At 58.1% G+C, this 20,658-nt stretch overlaps 3 protein-coding genes across 3 annotated transcripts; 1 reads left to right on the top strand and 2 right to left on the bottom strand.

The window, feature by feature from the left end:
• Nucleotides 1-746: 746 nt before the first annotated feature.
• BESB_073020 (uncharacterized protein) lies at nt 747-2,799 on the top strand (the record flags this gene model as incomplete). The annotated part of the gene is made up of 2 exons (XM_029365675.1): nt 747-1,020; nt 1,169-2,799. 2 exons carry the CDS (start codon nt 747-749, stop codon nt 2,797-2,799), a joined length of 1,905 nt encoding a protein of 634 aa, XP_029218159.1.
• Nucleotides 2,800-5,075: 2,276 nt separating this feature from the next.
• Nucleotides 5,076-9,246, bottom strand: BESB_073010 (uncharacterized protein; the record flags this gene model as incomplete). Its single annotated transcript, XM_029365674.1, has 2 exons — nt 5,076-6,065; nt 6,373-9,246. The coding sequence occupies 2 exons, from the start codon at nt 9,244-9,246 to the stop codon at nt 5,076-5,078; spliced, it is 3,864 nt and encodes a 1,287-aa protein (XP_029218158.1).
• Nucleotides 9,247-16,972: 7,726 nt separating this feature from the next.
• BESB_073000 (uncharacterized protein) lies at nt 16,973-19,531 on the bottom strand (the record flags this gene model as incomplete). The annotated part of the gene is made up of 5 exons (XM_029365673.1): nt 16,973-17,063; nt 17,290-17,375; nt 18,023-18,160; nt 18,362-18,510; nt 18,871-19,531. The coding sequence occupies 5 exons, from the start codon at nt 19,529-19,531 to the stop codon at nt 16,973-16,975; spliced, it is 1,125 nt and encodes a 374-aa protein (XP_029218157.1).
• Nucleotides 19,532-20,658: the final 1,127 nt, after the last annotated feature.

The following is a 20,658-nucleotide window of genomic DNA, read 5'->3' as shown; positions in this document are numbered from 1 at the left end:
GTCTGCCTCTTAGGAGCCGAGAACGGAGTCCTTTAGATGCGAAGTATTTAGGTCTTTCTCCCACCGTCCACGCTTATTTTTTGAAACCTCCAGACAGGAACCGCGGAAGTCATGCTCATAGTATTTCATCATTGCAGCGTCGGTTCCCCGCTCTCCCGATAACGATGTACTTGCCTGACTCTGAATGGATACTTGCTCCCGGTATTAGGTACATCTGGGGGCCCTCGAAAGAGGCAGCACGCTATACTCTAAGAGACAACGGGCTGACCGAGTTTCACAACCACTTCCCGAATTGATATTCTACAGGTCATCGGGGCCAGCGCGATGACCCGCAACAATCGGCTTCCAGCGGAAAGCCGAGATCTACACTCGGCAGATCTCGGCTTTCCGCTGGAACGGCCCTGCGTCAACTGCAGATCAACTAAGTGTTGATCTGCAGTTGACGCAGGGCCGTCCCCTAGCGTTATTCGAAAAACATAGCTTTGTCCGCGTCGGCGAAGGCTGGCTACGCGCCTTAAATCACAATGGTTTACAGTTGCCGTACCGAGAGCAGACACTACACTGCATCGCATCTCCGATGCGGAACTCACACACGAGCAGCAAGGAACTAACGAGCATCGATGAGTCATGGCAACAGCCGTCGGCGCTGCCGAACTGTCTGTGGTTCAGTCAGTTGTAATAACTTTGTGTTGGCATTGTAACTTCCATGTACACTGTTCCTGTAGTTTCTGGGAAAGTCTTACACAATGGCTCCACGATCGCTGTTCCTTGCCGTTCCGGTGGTTTTCAGTCTTAGTGGCACTCAGCCGCTGCAGGCAGCTGCGGCGGGAGATTTGGAAAAGTCTCTTCAGCGCCCAGAAATGCTACCTTTCTTGCCTTTCTTATGGAAGAATGAAGGTTTGCTTTTCACCGACATTCTGCTCCAAAAGCTGCTCCTTCCGTTCGGTCTCACGTCTCCGTACACCAATCTGTTCCTTACCGATGCAATCCGAACGATCGCGAATGATTTAGACTTTTCCGGTACGCTCACTGACTGGACTCAACTTAGGCGTAGACGTCTCGTCAGGAAGTAGCCTCGGTATATTCTTAGCTCGGGAATACAATATACCTTCCTCCAATTTGTGGTGATTACGAAGCTGGTTTCCCCTGTGTGTGTTGTCAACCGCAGACGACAGCAGTCGGCGACTCCGGGGGCGCCGATTGCAGGCGTCAGAGTCACCTAGAGAAACGATTCGCGCCTTCACCAAAAGCCTGCATGGAGCTCTTGGAGGCAATGTGTTTGATTTAGGATTTGCAGACCAACTGATCGATGAGCTGCCTTCATCAGTTTCTGAGCAGTTAGCCAGCGTGACAGAAGCATTCGGAAGTGAAATACTGCGGATTTTGGCAGACGCCGAGAACCCTGCATCAGTGATTATTCAGCAGTTGGTGGCTCCGTTCGAAGGAGACGGTATTCCATTTCTTGTAGGAGCTGAGACAAGCGACGACACTAGCTATGCTCCGCGGGCTTTACAAGAAGTGGAGAGCTTGGCGACCCCGTCCACCGGGCCGAATGATGATGATCAGAAGGACACAGCCGCCGCTGCATTGATGAAAATGATTGAGGCAGCTCTTGGAGATTTCAACACTTCATCTGGAGCCAGCAGTGCTGAACCTCTAGAATTGAGCTCAGCGCAAGAGAATCTTTCGGCACGGGCGGCCGTTGTGGGTGTGGCTCATGAGATAGGCCAAGAATTCGGAGTTGCGGAGCTCTACGCCAATCTTGCAGGCGCCTTCTGTGACGAATTCTTGATCCCATCGGGCTTGGTCAAGGAAGTGGCTGCCTTGATCCTGAAAGCAAAGGCAGCTATGGGGGAAGGCGACTTAAGCATGTTGAATCCTGTCAGCCTTCTGGTAGGCATAATCGGGTCAAAGACCGGAGATGATGTTGACTTGCAAGATCTGCTCGCATTCGCTGCAGAGATTGGCCGTGCCCTAGGTTCGGAGAAATTCTACGTCAGCCTTGCAAAATCTTTCTTTTGCACATTCCTAGTCCCCTTCAAGCTGGATAAGGTGGTCACGGAGTTGCTTCTAGAGAAGAAAGAGGCACTTTTGAAGGCGGCAGCCGTCAAGGCGTTTCTTCTAACGAAGACATCTGCCAAGGCCTTTGCCGCTGCTCTGCTGACCCCGAAGGCGCTGGCTGCGTTGGCGCTAAAAAGCTCTGATTTGCTGAAACTCCCGCTATTGATGGGAGGGGGGCTTGACAAATTTGTTTTGGGAGGAGTCGACAAGTTTGATCTTCCCAAAATTCCTATCCTTCTCGGAGGCATCAAGTTCTTGTACCCCGAGGCATGCCTGAAGATCCTCGCTCATGCACTTCAGATAGGAGAAAAGTTTGGCAAAGGGCTCCTCTACATGGCTGTGAGTAAGGCAGTAGTTCATACTGTCTTGGATCCTCTGGGCTTGACTGAGGTAGTTGCATCCTTGTTCGCTGCCAAGTTCGAGAAAACAGGCGGAGGCAGCTGGCCTTTCTCAGGGCCCGCGAGAACCGTGACGATAATACAGGGAGAATCGGCGGACAAGGCCAGCAAAGAGTCAATTCTCGCTATTGCCCGACATGCCGGAGACGTGACAGGCAATGGAGACCTTTATGCTTCACTGATGAGCTTTTTCGTCGACAACGTTCTGGACCCTCTTGGGCTCACGCAGTCTGTCGCGGATGCTGTTCATGACGGTGTCGCAACGATGTCTACAGCGGGTGCGAATGTGAGCCTCACCGACATCATTGAAAATCTTGTGGTTGCCGTGTATACGTCTTAGTTAACTTCCCTCCAGTTTCGTATTTTTCTAGTGTATTAAACAATGAGACTTTTTAAATCGCATCACGCCCAGTAAGGCTTTTCGATCCGAAACACAGCTGGATGGGGGAATCATGGCATCGACTGCTTGTGAATGCCGCACGAGCGTCGACGTTTCGAATGTTTCCGCTGTGCAGAGTATTCAGGGAACGTTCTTTGTATACAAGTCTGACGATTGGCAGACATGCCTGCCGCGTCAGCGGTGGACAATGACCCACAGGGAGGCCGCTGAGGCCCTTTTTTGCACCAATATTATCTTAAATGAATGAATAAGACACTGTGACAACTAGACAAAATCGACAAGGGCATTAGGGATTCTAGACTACAGTGAGCCACTCAAGGAACCGCCTTGTCTCCATCGTGAGACGATGCACTAGCGAGAGTCTTCGAATTCCGACAGAAAGACCACGGGGGCCCGACAAGAACGCTTGCATGGCTTCTACAGCCAATAACAACAGACACCAGGACCTGGCCTCAAGCGACTCAGCATACCCCACAAACGTCGGACTCCAACAGATACAGATTCCCCCCTGGCTGCTGCAGCGCGCCAGTTGAACTTAAGTTTTTTAGGTAGATAGACAGAGACAAGCATGATATGGAACACTCTCTCCAACTGTATTACACCAAGAGAAAAACAATACGGTTTTGTTCCACTCAGAATCGCGGGAAACAGTGTCCTCCAAGACGTCGAAGGGAACTGGAAGACGATTGAACCATGGAATGCCAGTTCACATCCATTGCTCAACGTCTCGCGTATGAACGGACTTGGGCACATGTTTCACTCCACTGACGGGTCTGAGCCTTCTGTGAGTCCAGACCCGCCAAACGAACGGGGCGCGACTCCCTCGCCCACCTCTTGAGCGCTTGAGGCACAGAATGCTCCGCTACCTCGCCTTTCACTGGAAAGGCAGAGGAATGGGCCACGTGGGTTTCGTGTGTGGAATAACAATGACGCAGAAACGGCAGTGGTGCTGCTTCCACTTTCGGGTTACACGAGCAGCGACGACTCCCAACGAACTTGGTCACACATCATCGCGCTACCACCGGGACACACATAGATTCAATTTTACTCCGGCTGCTGCACGGGCGCCGGAAATTGCAGAGACACACTATGCTGTCGAGGGGGCGAACCTGAAACAGCTGTTGAGGCGCAATCACCCTCAACCTCGTTGACAGGCTATTTTTATCCACTGTGCCTACCATCCAAGGCAGCGTGCATTTAGTGACTTGATAGTATGGAGCTGTAAACGTTCTCGACGAACGTGTGCGTCACCGATTCGACATAACTGATAAAAAACGGCGACGAGGACGTGAGGCAGGACAGTGCGAGGCGTTGCACGGACAAAAAGCTTGATTGCATCCTCATCGCACACACGGAAGGCCCGCGAGCCCGCCCCTCTTTCTTTCGACGCCCTAACAGCGGTAGCATCGTATATACATACTATGAGAATACCTTTTACCAGCAGTCAAATCAGTTCGCGTTGCCCTGGCCAATACTGCGGTGCTGAGATTTTTCGCACCGGCCTGCTACGCAGCTCTTGATGCAGTTGCGCCTACGACTTGCATAATACCCGACATCTGACGATTCAGATGGGAATCACGAGCCCACCACGCAAACGGTGAGCTGATGACTTTCTGCCAGCGTTGCCTCGTGGAGGCTTTTCCTTGATGGCCCAAGAGAGAATGCTCCGCGTCAGGCCTGCTGTTCATATGCGTCACGCGACATCCTCCCTGATCTGCCCTTTCCTCAGACCACCACATTTTCTTCCTTGATATGATCCTCGCCTCCGTCGCTGCTTTGCCTGACAGGGCCTCGCGCTACCAGGCCAGCGTTCCTCCCTTTATGAGGCCCGGAGCTCGAGAGAGGTGGCCAGCCTCGTCGCCCCCCCCCCCCCCCCCCCCCCCCCCCCCCCCAGGCTGTTTGAGCAGATTTTTCTCCTGGACTGTCCCAGCGCCCTTTTTGACAGATGCACGCGAGGGCCATGACATTGGCCGCTCCTCTCCGTCCCCCTGCGATCCCTGGTTGATCTCAATTCCCCTTACCCATACCTTTGTACCTACATCCGGTGAAGACTGTCACGGTGATCGCGTGAATGTTTCGTACAGCTTTTGTATGCTGTGGGTTTTTCATAAAAACGCTACAACCTCCACACTCGGCGCTCGCTTACCACTGACTGGTGAGCTGCGCCTCACCCCCCCCAAAACCGATATAAAAAAGGGGCGCCACAGCCGTGCCTTTCAGCTGCGCCTGTCCCCCGGGCATAAGTCTGAGACGTCACCTCGCCATTTCCCCCAGTCGCCAACCGAAGCGCCTGTCGAAGTCGTTCGGTCCGTCGCGCGGCTGGCTTTCTCCAACGCATCTGGAAGCCCGCAGTGCCAGTCGAGAGCGCGGCTGCCCCCCTCCCCCTCCCCAGTTCGGCAGCCTCTGCGTCCCCCTGCGGGATTATCCGGCAAGAGCGCGCCTCCCACCCGGCCTTCCTCCAAGGCGGGGGGGTGACGGTTCCCCTGTCTGCCTGCCTTCCACAGAGGTGCGCCTTCGGAAATATCGTGACCATAGTGGCTCTCGAGCCTCAGGCGGGCGAGCATTCCGCTGCTGTCGTCCACCGTTGCCATGCTTCCCAGGTCGCTTGGCTCCTGCTTCGCGTCTTCCGGGCCTCGGCGGAGGAAGCCCTCGGCCAGTTCACCCTGGGGGAGGCGGCCACGACCCGCACAGACCCCCGCCGCAGCGTTGGTCTGGGTGGCTGTCGCCGCGGCGCGCAGGTACTCCGCCGCCGTGGCGCCGAATGCTTTTCTTCGCTTCCCTCGCTCTTCCGCCTCCTCCTCGCCCCTGTCCCTTTGCACGCGCCCGCCCGCCCGTCCGCCGACCGGAGCTGGAAGGCCATGAACCGGCATCTCCGGGCTGCCGACCCTCTTTGCCGCGAACCCTGATTCTGCAGAGGCGCCCGACGCGCCGCGGCCCAAAGCTACCTCACCCGCGCCCGCCCAGCCACTGCCGCCGAGGCCCCGGCGCCCGCGGCTCATCGGCTGGTGCTGCCGCAGCGTGCGCCCCACAGAGTCTCTAAAGTGTCGGATGCGCGCGTGGACGACTGCCTGAACGTGGTCGCGGAAAAGCAGCTGCGTGGCGGCGTCACCAGGGAAGACGAAGGAGACCAGAAACTCTCGAAGCTGAGCTCGCGCGGGAGCGTGGATGAAACACGTCTGGTACTTGACGACAATGATCAACAACAGCTGAAAACAGCGAAAAACACGGCCCGCACGCCGTACGTACACCTTCAACTCCACACACACTGAAGCAAGAGTGGACGGACACCCCTCTCGCAGTCTGTGGGGTGCAAGACAGGCCACACCCGGGGAGCACATAGACAGCCCTGCGACATCAGCAAAATGGAATGCTCCGCAGCCTGTGAGTTGGACTTCCCACTCGGGATTAGCGAGCAGACGGAACCCCCCTCAGGTGACCAGCAAAAACCGCTGGAGCTCAGAGAGGAAATGAGGACGAGCTCCTTTTTCGCTACGCATCAACACAGAGTGTTACCTTATTGATAAGAGATGTGAGGAGCTCGTCGAGCTCTTCTATCACATGCTGGCCAAGTCCACCTGGAACCAGTACCGAGCTGCTGCCAGCCTGGAGGCGCTTGCGGACGTTGAGGAGGGCTCGCTGCTCGACGCCGTTGATAGGCACCGTCGGCATGAAAGGGAAGAGGCGGATGGCCTTCGTGCTGTTATGAGCATGGCCACCGCGCGACGACGCACACACGCAGCTCTTCAGGTGGCGCTTGATGTGCAGCTGGTACAGCGCAGACTTGAAGCTGAAATACTCCTCGGCCTTGCTCAGAACCTCGTAGATGTGATTCAGCAGAGCGACCTGCTGGTCCGTGAGAGGCTCGTCTTCCGCCATAATCATTCCGCTGGATCCAGCCTCTTCCTCAGCCTCCGCGCCCAGCGCGTCTGGCTCAACCCCAGCTGGGGGGACGGGCGGCAGGTCCCGACGGTCCTGTGAGCCTCGAGAAGTCGCCGACTCCCCCCCGCCTCGAGTGCTGCCGCCGTTCCTCGCCGAACTGCGCTGTCGCTCACGCTCTGCTTCCAGATCGTGGAACGAAGCCGGCGAGGGCCACCCCGCAGAGGAATCCTGAAAGTGGGTGTCGAGCACGGCGCCCCTCCCACTCTCATGCCTCGAGGAAGCCAAGCCTCCGAGGGAGCCGTCGTCGTCTGCGTCGTCCGCCCGCCACGATCCAGTCTCGTCTCCGGTGTGAGCCTGAAATCCTGTGCCGCCGGGGCCGCGACTCGGCGCCGCGCCCGCTGCAGCCCGACTTCTCCCTCTGTGTCTCGCCGCCCTGGAAGTCTCTTCGCCGGCCGCTCCCAAGGCGAATGCTTGCACCCCGCCGGTCTCTTGCAGCTGGGCCGCGTCACTGCCGCACGTAGACCAGGCCTCCCCCTGCTCCAGCGCGGGTGCGCCGGACTGCGTCCTGGCTCGCCCGAGATTGCACATTCGCTTGAGAAGCTCTTCCTCTTCGCCCTTGGCCAACGCGGGGGAGCTCGCGGTCCCTCTCCCCTCGAAGGGCCCGGGCTCTCGCTGGACTACCTCCTGCCCATCGGCGCCAGCGCTCCGTTCGGCGTCGCCGAACAACGCGTCATCCCAGCTCCGCGCCGGGGGCCCTTCCTGGGCGGCCTCGCTTAGACGGGAAGGGCCTTCCGCTTCATGTCCTCGAGCTCTTCTCAGGTTGGCATTTTGAACCAGGTACTCCTCGTACATCTGGGAGCTGGGCTGCATGTGCTGCTGTCCGTAACTTGTACGGGGAGGTCGAACGCCCTCGGCCTCTCCTTCCCCGGCCTCCTCTTTGCTAAGAACGTGCTGCCAGCCAGAGAGCCGGTCCGACGAGGCCGCCGCCACAGCAGTCCGTGCGCCAGGCCCCAGGCCCAGGGCTGGGCCCTGCGGGGGCAAGTCCTTGAAGAGCGCTTCCAGAGAGCCGCCGCTGCGCTCGAGCTCCTCCAGCGCACCGGAACTGAAAAGCAGCTCGTTCAGCGCGTGGAAGTCCAACCCGACGGCCTCAGCCGTAAGCCGACTCGCATCGAGGAGATCTCGTTCCAACCCTCTCGCCGCCGTGTCTGTGGCGTTTTCTGCGGGCGCGGCGCCCGCCTCTCTACGCACGGGCCTCTGCGCATGCGGACTGGAGTCGTAAGCCCCTTCCCGCTCTCTGTGGACGCTGTCTGTCTCAGAGCCGCTGAGGCGTCTGCTGCGCGCTAACCCCAGAGCGCCGGCAATGGACTCGCGTGCGCTTCGTCCTGCGGACGACTTCCACGAGTCAACGTCGCTGTCAAACAAGCCCTCATCGAGGCGCCCGAGTCCCCGCGACACAGTGACCTCCGCTCCTCTGCGGTCAGGGCCGCCAAACGCGCCAAAGAGGTTCAGGTGGCCTGGCACCTGCCCCCCCGCGTTTTCCGCAGCAGCGGCCAGAAGACTGAAGATGTCTGCAGCCCCTTTATTTCTGTCCACCGCAGCTGCGCCGGTCGCAGCCTGCAGGGCGGAGAGCGACCTGTTTGCGGCGGCAGTCTCCGGGGAGGCGGCACCACCCCCGCGTCGCTCTGCTGTCTCTTGCCGTCCATCTGTACCTGGGGTCTCCGCTTGGTGCTGCTTCACGAATTGCATCAGCAAATCCACGAGTGCCTGCTGCTCCCCAGACTTGCAGGGCGCGCTCCTTTCAGAGGCCACGGCGCTGCTGGCCTCCAGGTTCTCCGCAATGGAGGCAGAGTCGGTGCCCCCCGCTTTGCGGCCGTATGGAGCCGCAGCTGCAGTCTCTATCCTCATGAGAGTCGTCTCTGCGGCCGCGGTGAGAGACGAATCGAGGCCCTCCAAGTCCCGCGGCTGGCCTCGGGTCTTCTCGTCCGGACTTCTGCGTTGGAGGTGCGAATCCAGGAGCGTCCCATCTGCGCGTTCTTCGAAATCCTGGAGGTCGGGCACGCTCTTTTTCTCTCGCTTCTTTGCAGTGTCCGTGCCTGAGACCTCCGTCCCTCGCGCAGCACTCTTCACGTCGGAGTCCCTTCTCAGCCCCACACAAGAGCTGGTCGTGGAGCACCCGTCGCCAGCCAGAGTGTTTCTCAGCTCGGGGGTCTTCGGTCTCGCGGCCTCCCCCGCCTCCTTCTGCGTCCCCTGAAGGGGGAGACTTGCGACCTCCAGTTTGAGGCCGCTCTCCGGGCGCAGAGTGTCTGGCGAGCTCTTCCGGTGTTGGGCCGCGGGCTTCAGCGGAACCTTCTCGTCGTCCTCGAAACACCGCTGCGCATCGGGCGTGTGAGGCGGCGCCACACCGACGAGGAGAGACGAGAGGATCGCCAACTCCGCGGACGACAGGCAGGGGACGCCTTTCGGGGGGCCGGCGGCCTGAGCCGGCGCAAGCGGCTGCAGCGTCCTCATTAGCGCTCCGGAAAAAAGCTGCTGCGACTCTCCTCTTCTGTGAGGGCGTCGCTCCGCAGTTCGTCGAAGCAGGAAGAAAACAAGTAGGGGGTCGGGAGGACCAGCAAAAGTGCGCCAAGCTATGAAAGTGGAAATGGATCCCTTACGGGCCAGACTGGACTGGTCGTCGGAGCTCGGTCGCTCCTCAGTCTCATTGCCCAACACGCCGCAAGGCAGCTTTACCAGCAGTCCGGACAGCCCAGCACAGAATGGAGCCGTAGGCTTTGTCTGTCGATACCTCTCTGGTCGAAAGTTCCCAACAGCTGCGCAAACAGGTGTAGTGGCTTTGCTACGACTTGCGCAGTCGTCTCGGTGAAGCGCGGCAATTCACCGCAAGCGAATCCGACGCTTGAGTCTGACAGTGCCCCCAAACTATATTGGCACACACGAACCGCCCAAAACGCCCACTGCAACAGCCCCCGGCTTCCTGTTTCCTGCTTCACCGACCATCTGTTCACTTGCCCTTTCCGTCTTGTTCTTGTCCTGCCGGCTCCAAATACCGCTCTTCAAAAAAGGCGGTGCGACGCAATATTCGCCCCGCCTCGCGAAAACAACGTCGGGCGGCGACTGTCGCCGGCGCGGCCCACCGGGCGGCAGAGGCGTGTGCGGCAGGTCGGACTATCGAGGATGTGTCAAAGCGAGCGCGAAGACATGGCGCCTTGTGTCCCTCTCAGAATTGGAGATCAGCCCTGGGGGCTGAAAAGGAGGCGGCTGGCCGCGCGCTCCGTGAACCTACATGCAGAACTGCGAGGACACCGTTCGAGTGCGCGTGAACGGTTTGAACCGGGGATACCCGCGGCTTGCAGGGCAAATCACTAGCCGCTACAAATCTCCCGCGGTGCCTTCTGCCCGCAAACCGCCTTCTTTTTTCCCCACGCCGCGAACAGGCCCTTCGTCTAGAGCTGGTGCAGACCCCCGGTGGTACCGGCTTCAGTAGCAGCCGGACGAAAGAGACGTTGCCCAGGGCATCTGTGAACTCTGAGTCGCAAAGGAGAGGGGTCACCAGGAAAAAACGGATTGGAAACGTAGGTTGGAGGTGGAAGAACAATTGCGAAAAACGGAGAAACGGATGCGAAAAGGGTCTTCTTCGGTGCCGGAGAGGTGTGCACGAGTCTGCCACCCCGCGGCGAGAAGCGCGGCCTGATATGGCACGGCAGCCAACAGAGAGGGTAACCCGAAAAAACACGGTTCTGTTGTCGTACGCGCGGCGGAGCGGCTTCTTGTGAGGGATATCCACCGTTGGGAATTCCCTATTTCCCCCGAAACACGAATTCCGCAGCCGGCACGAACTGCACCTGCAGGCGCGAACCAGCTGGAGCGTGAAACTAAGCAAAACATATCAAAAATATCTCCTCTGCTCAGCACCGTCGGGCTGCCAGCGTCTTCGCCCTCCCACCAGTGCAGGGACGACACTACCGGCCGTGCAGGTTCCGGTCCGCTCTGCGAGGGACGAGAGACAGCCTCTTTGCCATAGCAGCAACGGGGGATGGGGAAGGGGGGGGGGCGGGTGAGAGCAGGCGGGTGAGAGGAGGGGGGTGAAAGGAGGGAGGGTGAAAGGAGGGGGGTGAGCGGAGGGGGTCTGCACGGAGGCGCAGCAACCACGCAGGTCCATGGATTCTGAGAGGCGCCGCGCGGCGGCGTGGGGTATTTCGGGCAAAACACTTGAGGCAACCACACGAAGCGATAGATAGCCAGAAACGTAGGCCAGCGCCTAGAAAAGACTGTGCGTTCGGTTTTCAGGGCGATAGGTTAGGGAAGAATAATAGCGGGGACCCTTTTGCTCTCCAGCGCGCGCGGGACTTCCTGTCTTCCCTGTTTCTTGGAACCCGCCAAGCCTCCCGAGATGGGACACCGCTCGCAACTTCCCCCCCAGACAACGCGCTGCCCTGAGAGGTGTGCCGGGCGCGAGAGGCCAGGCCGCCGCTGCGAAGTGGGGGCACCGGGCTGCCGAGAGAGGGCCTCTTCGCCGGCAGCCCTTCGCCGGCAGCCCTTCGCCGGCAGCCCTTCGCCGGCAGCCCTTCGCCGGCAGCCCTTCGCCGGCAGCCCTTCGCCGGCAGCCCTTCGCCGGCAGCCCTTCGCCGGCAGCCCTTCGCCGGCAGCCCTTCGCCGGCAGCCCTTCGCCGGCAGCCCTTCGCCGGCAGCCCTTCGCCGGCAGCCCTCCGCCAGCTGCCGATCGCCTTCCACCAGTGCGCGCCCAGGCCGTGAATGTCGCCGAGGCAAGAATCGACAACACATTCGGGGTCGTAGGGACGAGGTGCGTGCCTTGACGCGAGTGTGTGCCTCGGCCCAGCTGCTGGTCCCTCTTCCCCCCACCCTGCTGCCTCTTCCTCAGTGCACACGGGGGGGCCCCTTGCGACATCAAAACACACTGCTGCTCCACCTGACAGTGCGGAGCGTGCAGTGCAAGAACACGGCTGGTATTCACACTGAGACGAGCGTCACCCCATAGCACACAGGGCCGATTCAACCCAAGCTGGTGTTGCGGGCTCAGCTAGCCTCAGCCGGGATCGGGCACCTTAATCACACACTCACAGAGAGCAGCCCGAGACCCTCAGAAGCCCCTGCTGTCGCTCGTACGGCAAGCGGCACACGCGCGCCTTCCCTGCTAACATCCAGAAGCGGGCAGCGACAGAAAATGGCAGGAAGGCCTCTACAGGAGAACAAACCAAGGCGTGAGAGCGTTAGTGTATAGGGACCAAGCACTTTCTTACTGCATATCCGACCGACACGGACGAATGCCGGACCTCAACCGTTGCGTCACCTTTGTTGTCCGTGAGCCGCAAAGACGGGACTAAAACGGCTACTAGACATACCCAAGCTCTGGAAACAAGACAGCATTGCGGCGGGGGAATTTGGGGAACATGAGGCGTTATACCAGCAGCGGGGACGTCATGTGGATAGGCACGTATTTCACTGCTGCGCGAAGAGTGCATTGCTTGAAAAAGACCTTTGAGCTTCCCTTCTGGAGTTGCCCAGGCCCACTTCTTGCTTACAGCTACATGCAAGCTAGACATATCGTCAACAGTCACGCTGCAGGGTGTGCCGCTTTGAATTCTACATAGATGACACCCATTGTATTCACAGTGTTTGACACCAGCTGACGGGCGGGCATCTACTACGCCAAGCTTGTGACGAGACGTAATGCGGTGAAGCTCGGTCACTGCCTCTGGATCGGTACTTGTTACGATATCGCTACCGACCACTCTCTAATAGCTTCCTTCCACTGTTCTAGAACCACATGCCCGATTTAAGTTCCATCAGTGTAACTGGCGATATAATGACAGAGGAGAACAAGTCTCTAGCCAGCCCTCTCGACTGCCAGCCACCGCTCGACGGCTTCCCGATCTGCGGCTTCCTCACCAGTCCATCCGATTTCATCCAGCTGTAAACAGCTGTCGCGTTAGCATGCCTCATGTATGCACATCTCTTCGAACTAAACTCGGCACGCACCCGTCCGTAGAGAATAACAGGGAAGCTGCTAGGCCGACTAGAGCAGCCATAGTCCATAATCGGAACGAAGGAAGAAGCGCGCCGCTAAACTTGTGACCTGGGTTGCTGTTTTCCAAGGTCTTCAACGACGGCACTTCCTTGTAGCCTTCTCAGATCTAGAGCGGTGTGTGTGCAGTACTGACGCTCGTCTCCCGTTCAGCCACACTCTCAGGCTCTCGCCCGAATTTCGTAGAATTCCAGCTGCTGTCTCCGCCGGCATGGAAACGCGCGAGTCCTACGGGGCTCGGCGGCCCCCCTGCCTGGCTCCGCACAGGGAAGAAATCCGCCTTCCATGCAGTCGTAAAGGCCTTGCACACTCGCGGTCCAGCCGCCACACTCATGAGTTGGTATGACGTTGAACGCTCTAGCTCTACTGCACGTGCCTCTTTGGGTCATGCGACGCGCCTCGTGCATTCATCGATTCAGTCTAGTCTGTACCGAGCATCTGTACCCCCCCCTCAAGCCACTACGAACATAGCTGCTTCGCAGTTACATCACTGCGAAACAGCTACGTTCGAGACTGACTTGACAGAGGTGTATTCTCCCAGGATGGCGGCTGAAACGGCCGAAGTAAGACATGCAGTTCGCAGACTGGAGAAAATCAGCTGTGACAACGCATCCGTATCTGCTCCGCTCCATTTCCCCGTGTCCGCCTCCAGCGTGGATTGAGTCAACAGAATCTACTGGACATTGTATTTGCCTTGAGTTCCAGGTTGCAACGAATGGGGACTGCTGATGGACGTCTCGCCATGCCCAGGTTCCTGCAAGATGTATGACGCTGACTAGGCACTCGTACACAGGACAGCCGCCGACCCAGTTTTCTCCTTTGTTGCTCCATATCGAGGGAACGGAGAACACCAAACGTGAACACAGCCATCGATCGAACGATCTTGCACCCACGCCCAGACGAGGTGACTAGACCGCCTTTTTTTTGTTCTTTTCTCATCACATTGCATTTGCCACGTGCACCCACAGGAACGCACACGCGCTAGGCGCTGGGAGCCACATCTTCAGACTATTGAGCGAGGAGAACGCGGGTGACACTGGTTGGCAAAGCCACTAGCGAGCGCCCCGTACGCTTGAATAACTTCTGAGTCATTGGTGGCGGCGGGGGAGGAAGGCAGAGGCAGATTACGGCAACGACTGGCACCCCTGAAAGCCAAGCATTCCAAATGTGGTACAGGGCGTCTATACTTTTTTACTGTAGCTCCTGAATTCTTTGGCATGCAATACAGGCCATGCGACCGTCTCGATGCATCACCTCGTCCTCTCCATTTTGGAACAGGTGCATCCGGTAAACAAAGACCTTCAAGACTTGGGACAGTACGCCAACATTCTCTGTACCCATCCTGCCTGTCCGCTCTACGCAGTGTTAACAGTCCACAGCAAAAGTAGCCGGTATTTCAGATCCCAGCGCCTTGCGCTGCGAGCAGGGCCCTCGAACAGGCTCTCCAAGCGGGTCAGGTACTCTGTGGAGGTAATCCATCTATGTCAGAAGGAGAGGTTACAGGGAACATTGGGCTGCCACGGTGTGGCAGGAAAGACATGTGCACTGTGAGCCCTTCAGGGTACAGCTGCCGTCGTGTACCAGCAGGGAGAGTGTTTCGCGGGGGCTGGAGGACGTGAGCGCGAGCAAAACATGAAGAAGGCGTACTGAGGCGGATGAAGTGCGTGAGAGGGAGAAGGACTGAAAACTCGAACGAGAGAAGAGGGGAGCAGGAAGGGGCGGATGGAAAGAAAGGGAATCAGCACAGGAGACACTTCACACGAAGCTGCACGCCGCCGGAGAGTCAGTGTCACTTCATTTCACGAAGAATGGAGTTCGTGGCATTTATTATTCCATTGACACGGTAGACAGCGCGGCGCTTTCTTCGGCATGACCTTCCAGATGTTCCTTATCTGTCAGACGCACGTGCCCCAGATGGCAGTGGCAGCCGCAGTTAAGCAGGAAATGAAACAAACGCGTCAGGTGAGACGGTCGTTCGAAGCGAACGGAAACGTAGATCAACCGTGCTCGTTTATCCCTAGTGTGGGCCCCTCATGACTCTTTGTTGCCACTATGGAGACTTGGCTCGGGAGCGCATAACAAACATGGCGGTAGAAGGACGCAGAATCCAAAAGAAGAGGACATAGAGAGCTGAGTGACACGCGCGAGGGCAACTAAAGAAGACGTTAATCCGGCCAGGCTGCGCGAACATTTGAACACAGGTCGACCGGTGATGTGTCGCGGGGGGCAAAGGCAGATGGCGAACACCCCGGGAAACCACCACTCAAAAACTGGACCCGCCCGGAGTGCAACTGCACACAGCAGCATAGACCACTAACCACTGGGATAACTTGATTTAAATGCGTAAGCAGATGACACCTTTGTAGTGGGATATTTCAAAGAGGTGAGTTCAGTGACGAGCAGTGGCTCTTACAAGAGGGGGGGCACCTCACAGGGGCTGAGGTACTGGCGCTGCTGCATGCCACATGAGGAAGGAAGCCTTGGTCAAAATCGAAGATAAGAACGTGGAATCCTCGCGACGGACTAAAATAAAGGCGACAGCAGATTGAAGGGATGAAAAGCCAGTTTGACTGCCTACTCGGGTGTGTGAGCACGCAAGTCAGGCGCCCGGGGTTCATCACACGCGCCACTGTGAGGATCACTTCGATGCCCTGCCTCACGCGTCCGCGCCGGCTCGGGGTCCGGGACTAGGGCAGCCGCGCGCTCTGGGCGAGACAGGGGACGTCGGGAGAGCCGAAAACAGAAGAACCTTCTGGCACGCTTCGGCGTGCCCGCGCCTTTTATGATACGCCGCCTCGTGAACCGCGGCAGATGATGGCTGCCTCGGAGTAGCATATATGCATGCGGTCGCTCCTACTGTGACCTGCGTGGCAAAACGCGTCCTGCCTCGTTTTAGAGATGACGCTGACAGGGCGACCCCCGACGAAGGGGAAGCTCGCTCCTTGCTTGTCTGACGTTTCGTGATCCTGTGAGTATGCCGGATGATGCGACCCCAGCAGCTTCGCCACCTGAAATTGGTGGATGACAAACCAAAACTAACGAGTGTAACCGCACTCGCGAGCCCGGAGAATCTTGTTATTCGGACCTGTTCAAAGCGGGAATACAAGGCCCTCGACCGCTGAGGCCGGCGGTACCAGCGGCTAGTTTTCACCTCACGCGGGGGGCATCCGAACTCCTCAATTCTCACCGTATGTTTATACGGGAGTGCAGCTGCCATCACGGGCGCGGAAAACGTGGGTGTGGAATTTGGGCTGAAGAGCAGTCGCGCCAACTAATTTTGTTTTGATGGCGTAACCGTTTCCCGCTTCCTTGGCATGCAGGCGAAGTATCGTGTTGAGAGCTCACTACGCTAAGCGATGGCTGCACAGATAGCGACGGTGGGGACAGTGCTCTCTACGGATAGTCCACGCTAATCAGTGGCGGGCGGAACATGGCCTTGCAGATCATTCTAGTCGCTTCCAAGGGGGTGCAAGCGTCTCGGTGGTATTCTCAGAATGAGACGTCTCCTTGGGGAAGTCCCCGCAGGACTCGACCCCGTGGTGGCATCTGGGAAGACGCCCACATTGTTCCACGGACTTTCAAGGACGCAGATAGAGCTATTTCCAAACGAGGCTCACCCGAAGGATGGCGAGTCCTCGGGCGTGTACGACACACAGCACCCTGCAAACAGATGCCGATTCGTACAGTTTTTCAAGTTGAGACCGAGAGCTGTGGACCGGAGGCCCCCACGGCAAAGTGCACACACACCGCCGCTACGAACTCCGATGACCAAGCCGTCCAGTCACGCGGAGCCGCCTAGCCGAAGAACTCAATGACCCGCGTGTGGTGTCGGCGACACGACGGACTCCACCAGGCACCAGGCAGTTGCGCCGTCACGAAGAACTGACAGGCACACACACCGCGTTGGTGACGGAGGGAGGAATGGACAGCGGGGGCGTTGGTGCCCACAGAGACAATCAGCCTGATGGCTGCATAAATTTCGACCGCCACACTTTCACGGCAGCGGAGAGAATTACACCTGGTTAACACAAATTCAAGATTCCCCGTTGAAACACCGCTGATGGCGGATGGAGCCCGTTCTCGCCCGTCAACAGATGTGCTGGGAGACAAGCCGTAGATGCAGAGTGGGCACGGCCTGACAGGGGACAATCGCGCGTGTTTGACTCAGGTGCCTGACAGCGCGGGGTACTCTCAGCTCTCCTGGAGTGTCGACGCAGCCGCGAGGGCCTTTTTGATCATCACGCGCAAGAAAAACACGAAGCCGTTCCTGTTTTCTTCGTCCCTGCGCCCAGACATACCATATGGGAAACGCGCTAGCCGATGGCGCAGCTCTCATCGTGGAACCGAAGAAATAAGGCTACCCCACTGTAAAGACTTGTCACTCATGGCGCCTCTCTCACGTGGGCTGCAAGCAGTGTCAACCCAGTTGCGCAGTCGCGAACACACATAGCGCGAGTATCAGCGTGGCGCTTCCCCGCATAGGGCCTCAAGAAGCCCTGCAGACTTACAAGAAGATAAGGGAGAGCGTGCGATTGCCTGGTAGCTCAACAACCGCGCATTGCGTCGGCGCAGGACTGGAAACAGCAGCAGAAAGCTCAGAGCGTCACGACTCGACTGTCGTGTGGGATTTCGTTTTCTGTTGCGTAAGCACCCAGAGCGCCAAGTACGCACCCAACCAGTTGAGAATTTCTGGCCCCGTGGAGATGGCAGTCATACTAGTCATAGCAGAGAAATAGGGGTACTCCGGTCACGAGGTACCGTCAACCTTGTTCTTTGTAAGTGCAGCACAGCGCCTCCCGACGGTATTGCTTGCGACAGCTAAACGTATTGTGTTTCAGTATCAGGGAAGCGTTCCTGACTTTGGATTTGCTCCAAAAAAAGACTCTCAGTGTGTGTATAAGCGAGAGGGAGTGTTGGAGTTGGGCTGCGGCTCACTTCCGCACCTGTTACCGTTTATGTGTTCATAATGACTACAGCTTCCAAGCAAACCTGATTCCCGTGATACTGAAATCGAAGATTTTTATCTGTCTCAGACAGTCCAGTGGGGTGGTGGTGAATTGCCATCATAAAGAGCTTGGGTGTGCGAATCTCACAACAGGAATCCTCTTGAGTGGAGCAGAGTGGAGAGTTTGCTTCACTGCGTGGTTATCGCGTCCCCATAGACCACACCGTTGAAGTGAGGCGGGACTGGCTCACTCCTGGCGCTGATTCTACGACTTACTCATCTTCCGCTGACGCCACGCCTTGCTCAATGAGGCTCTTCATGGCGCTGAACTGCCTGGACTCCTTCCCGAGGCGAACAGCCACGATGGACGTCACAGCTACTTGTCTGTCGATCTTAACCGTGCTCAGCGTGTGGGGCTGCTTGATGGAGAGAAGCTGAGGAAGATCGCACCGCACAGACAGACACTTCTGCTAGGCTTATTTGCCGCACTTTACAGTTGGCCTCAGACAAAACGAGCTCCTGAGGAGATGGGGCTGACCGCATTCTCCTCTCCTGTTCCACGTACAGGCCCGAGGCTGATGCACCTCCGAGCCACAGACGGAGACCCTCGCTAAACGCCTGAAGCGGCCACTTACAAAGTCCTTGACTTCCACGATGCGAATGAACTTATGGCCGAGGGCGTTGACCTTGACGAGTTTGACGCCAGTCTCGTACGCGTGCCGGACGTCGGTGAACCAGGCGAAGAGGTTCCTGTTGATGAACTCCCGCTGCATCGAGTTGAGGGCTGCAGCACAACGGAGAGGCGTCAACGCACCACGGAACCACGCAACTCGCCCGGCGTAATGGCGACGCGGAGGCGACGCTCCTCTCCCTCGGGCGGACACGCCGCAAGCCGCGCAATCTCCTTCAGTATATGCCCATCAGCTCCGCACCCAACCCCCCAGAAGAAGCGGGGGGAGAGGGGGGGGGGGATTCTGGCGGGAAAATCGCTGTAGTGTGTATAAACGGCTGATGCCTCCGTGAGCTTGGAGCTCAACAAAGTGTCGCCAGAAAGACGTGAGGCGACGCCTCTCGCCCGAACTGCGAGTTCGACGACGAATTTGAACGTCTGGATGCGAAGATGTTTGCCTCCCGAGTCACGTACCGTCCATCTCTTCTTCAGCAAAGTGGATTTCATCATCGTCATCATCGTCGTCGTCACTGTCCTCCTTGTCGTCGTCTCGGCGTTCCTCGGCCGCGCGGCTGGCGGCGGCGGGATGTCCTGTGGCGTCGTTGACGAACTTGTCGACAGTTTGGTCCTCGTTGATTTGATCGTAGGTCAGCACTCCCTGGGGAGCTGCTTGGGCGTCGTCGCCCATCGAGTTGGCTTCATCCATCAGGTGTTCAGGCGACGCGTCCTCCAGGATGGGCGTGGCGCGCTTGCTCTTCAAGACTTCGGGCATCTTTCGGAAGCTGGGTTCCCAGTCCTCGTCGCCAGACTCCTCGTCTTCCAAGACGCCGTTGAACATTTTGTGGATGCATGCGACGTTTTCGCTGTCAGGGAGCGCGCGGAATCTCTGAGCCAACTTGAAGACCGAGTTCCGCGCGTCGGCGCGACGGCCCGCGCGCGGCGCAGCGACAAAGTGAATTGCACTCTCGTCCATGTGCACACGCTGATTCTGCAGCACGCGCAGCAGTTCGTTTTTTCCAGTTTTGCTCTTCTGGCGCTTCAGCAGGCCGATCTTCTTCATCGTCTGAGTCCCCGGCCCGCCGAAGAACTCGTCGAAGGTCATGAAGTCGCCGTCGGGGGAGTCCTGCCCCACCATTGCGAGTCACGAACAGGCAGGAACAGACAGACAGAAACAGTTTCACTCAGGGGGACGTACAACCCTAAACCCTAAACCATACGGTATTTCGACACGTGTGCCCTCCAGGGAGGCGCGGAACCCGCAGGAAAGTCGGTTCTTTGGTGTGTCGGTGCGTCGTCCTCGTCGGCGCGCATCTGACGTCCTCACGCGGAACCGCGGGTAGCTTTGGAATCTGCGAACCGCCGGCACAGCACCGCAACGTCGGCTCGAAAAAGGCGGTGGTGTGGCTTCTGGCAGCTGGTTCCAACTTCCTCGCCAATTACGCCGTGTGGTGTGTGGGCGGCCTCAAAGAGGAAGCGAAGGAGCGCGGAGATCTCGCGTGACGGTTTCGAATGAGCCAGACCTGACGAGACCCCTACGAGGCTGCCAAGATCACAAGGCGAATTAGATCGGCGATAATGCCAGGGGTAGGCAATAACCGCACTTTCCTTTCCTGCCGTCCTTTAAATGCTGCGGCGTTCCACACCCATACAGAACACACAGCCGTCGCTTAATCGACTATCACCAGCCTCGGCAAAGATCGGCAGCCTCGGATCAACGCAGAGCTTGAGCGCGCGCGCCCCCAATACACTCCAGCGTTCAACGGAAACGCGTTCGCCTGGGACGTTGCCCAGTTTGCAGGTTCGCACTATGACCTTCTTTTCCTTCCTGAACTGCGCAAAATCACTGCGGAGGCCTTTTTCCGGCTTTCTGGCGCCATCCACGCTTCGCTAGCTTATCTGCGGCTTGTTGCGAAAGGCCCCGCAGCCACAACGCGCCGTGAACCACCGAAACACCGCCTCCTTTAAGAAAGATCCCGCGCCTTGTCCCGAGGGGTCGTAGCCCCCCACGCAGACGGGCTCCAAAGAGCAACGGTCGCCCGACCCCCACAACAAAGTCTGGCGGAGGCGTCGCATGCAGCGCTTTCCTGCTCTCACTCTGCGGCTTCGCGATCACACTCTTTGCCGCGAACAGAACGGCTTGTCTCTGTTTGCGAACCGCCTCTAGAAAGCTGCAAGAAGCGCCCTTTCCTGACGCGCCTGTGCACCGCCACGTGGCGCCGACTAGGCACCGTTTGCCCAACCTCATCGTTCGCGTCGAACGAC

The sequence above is a fragment of the Besnoitia besnoiti genome (assembly GCF_002563875.1).
Source record: "Besnoitia besnoiti strain Bb-Ger1 chromosome Unknown contig00007, whole genome shotgun sequence".
Taxonomy (NCBI): domain Eukaryota; phylum Apicomplexa; class Conoidasida; order Eucoccidiorida; family Sarcocystidae; genus Besnoitia; species Besnoitia besnoiti.
This window is presented reverse-complemented; position numbering and strand designations above follow the sequence as displayed.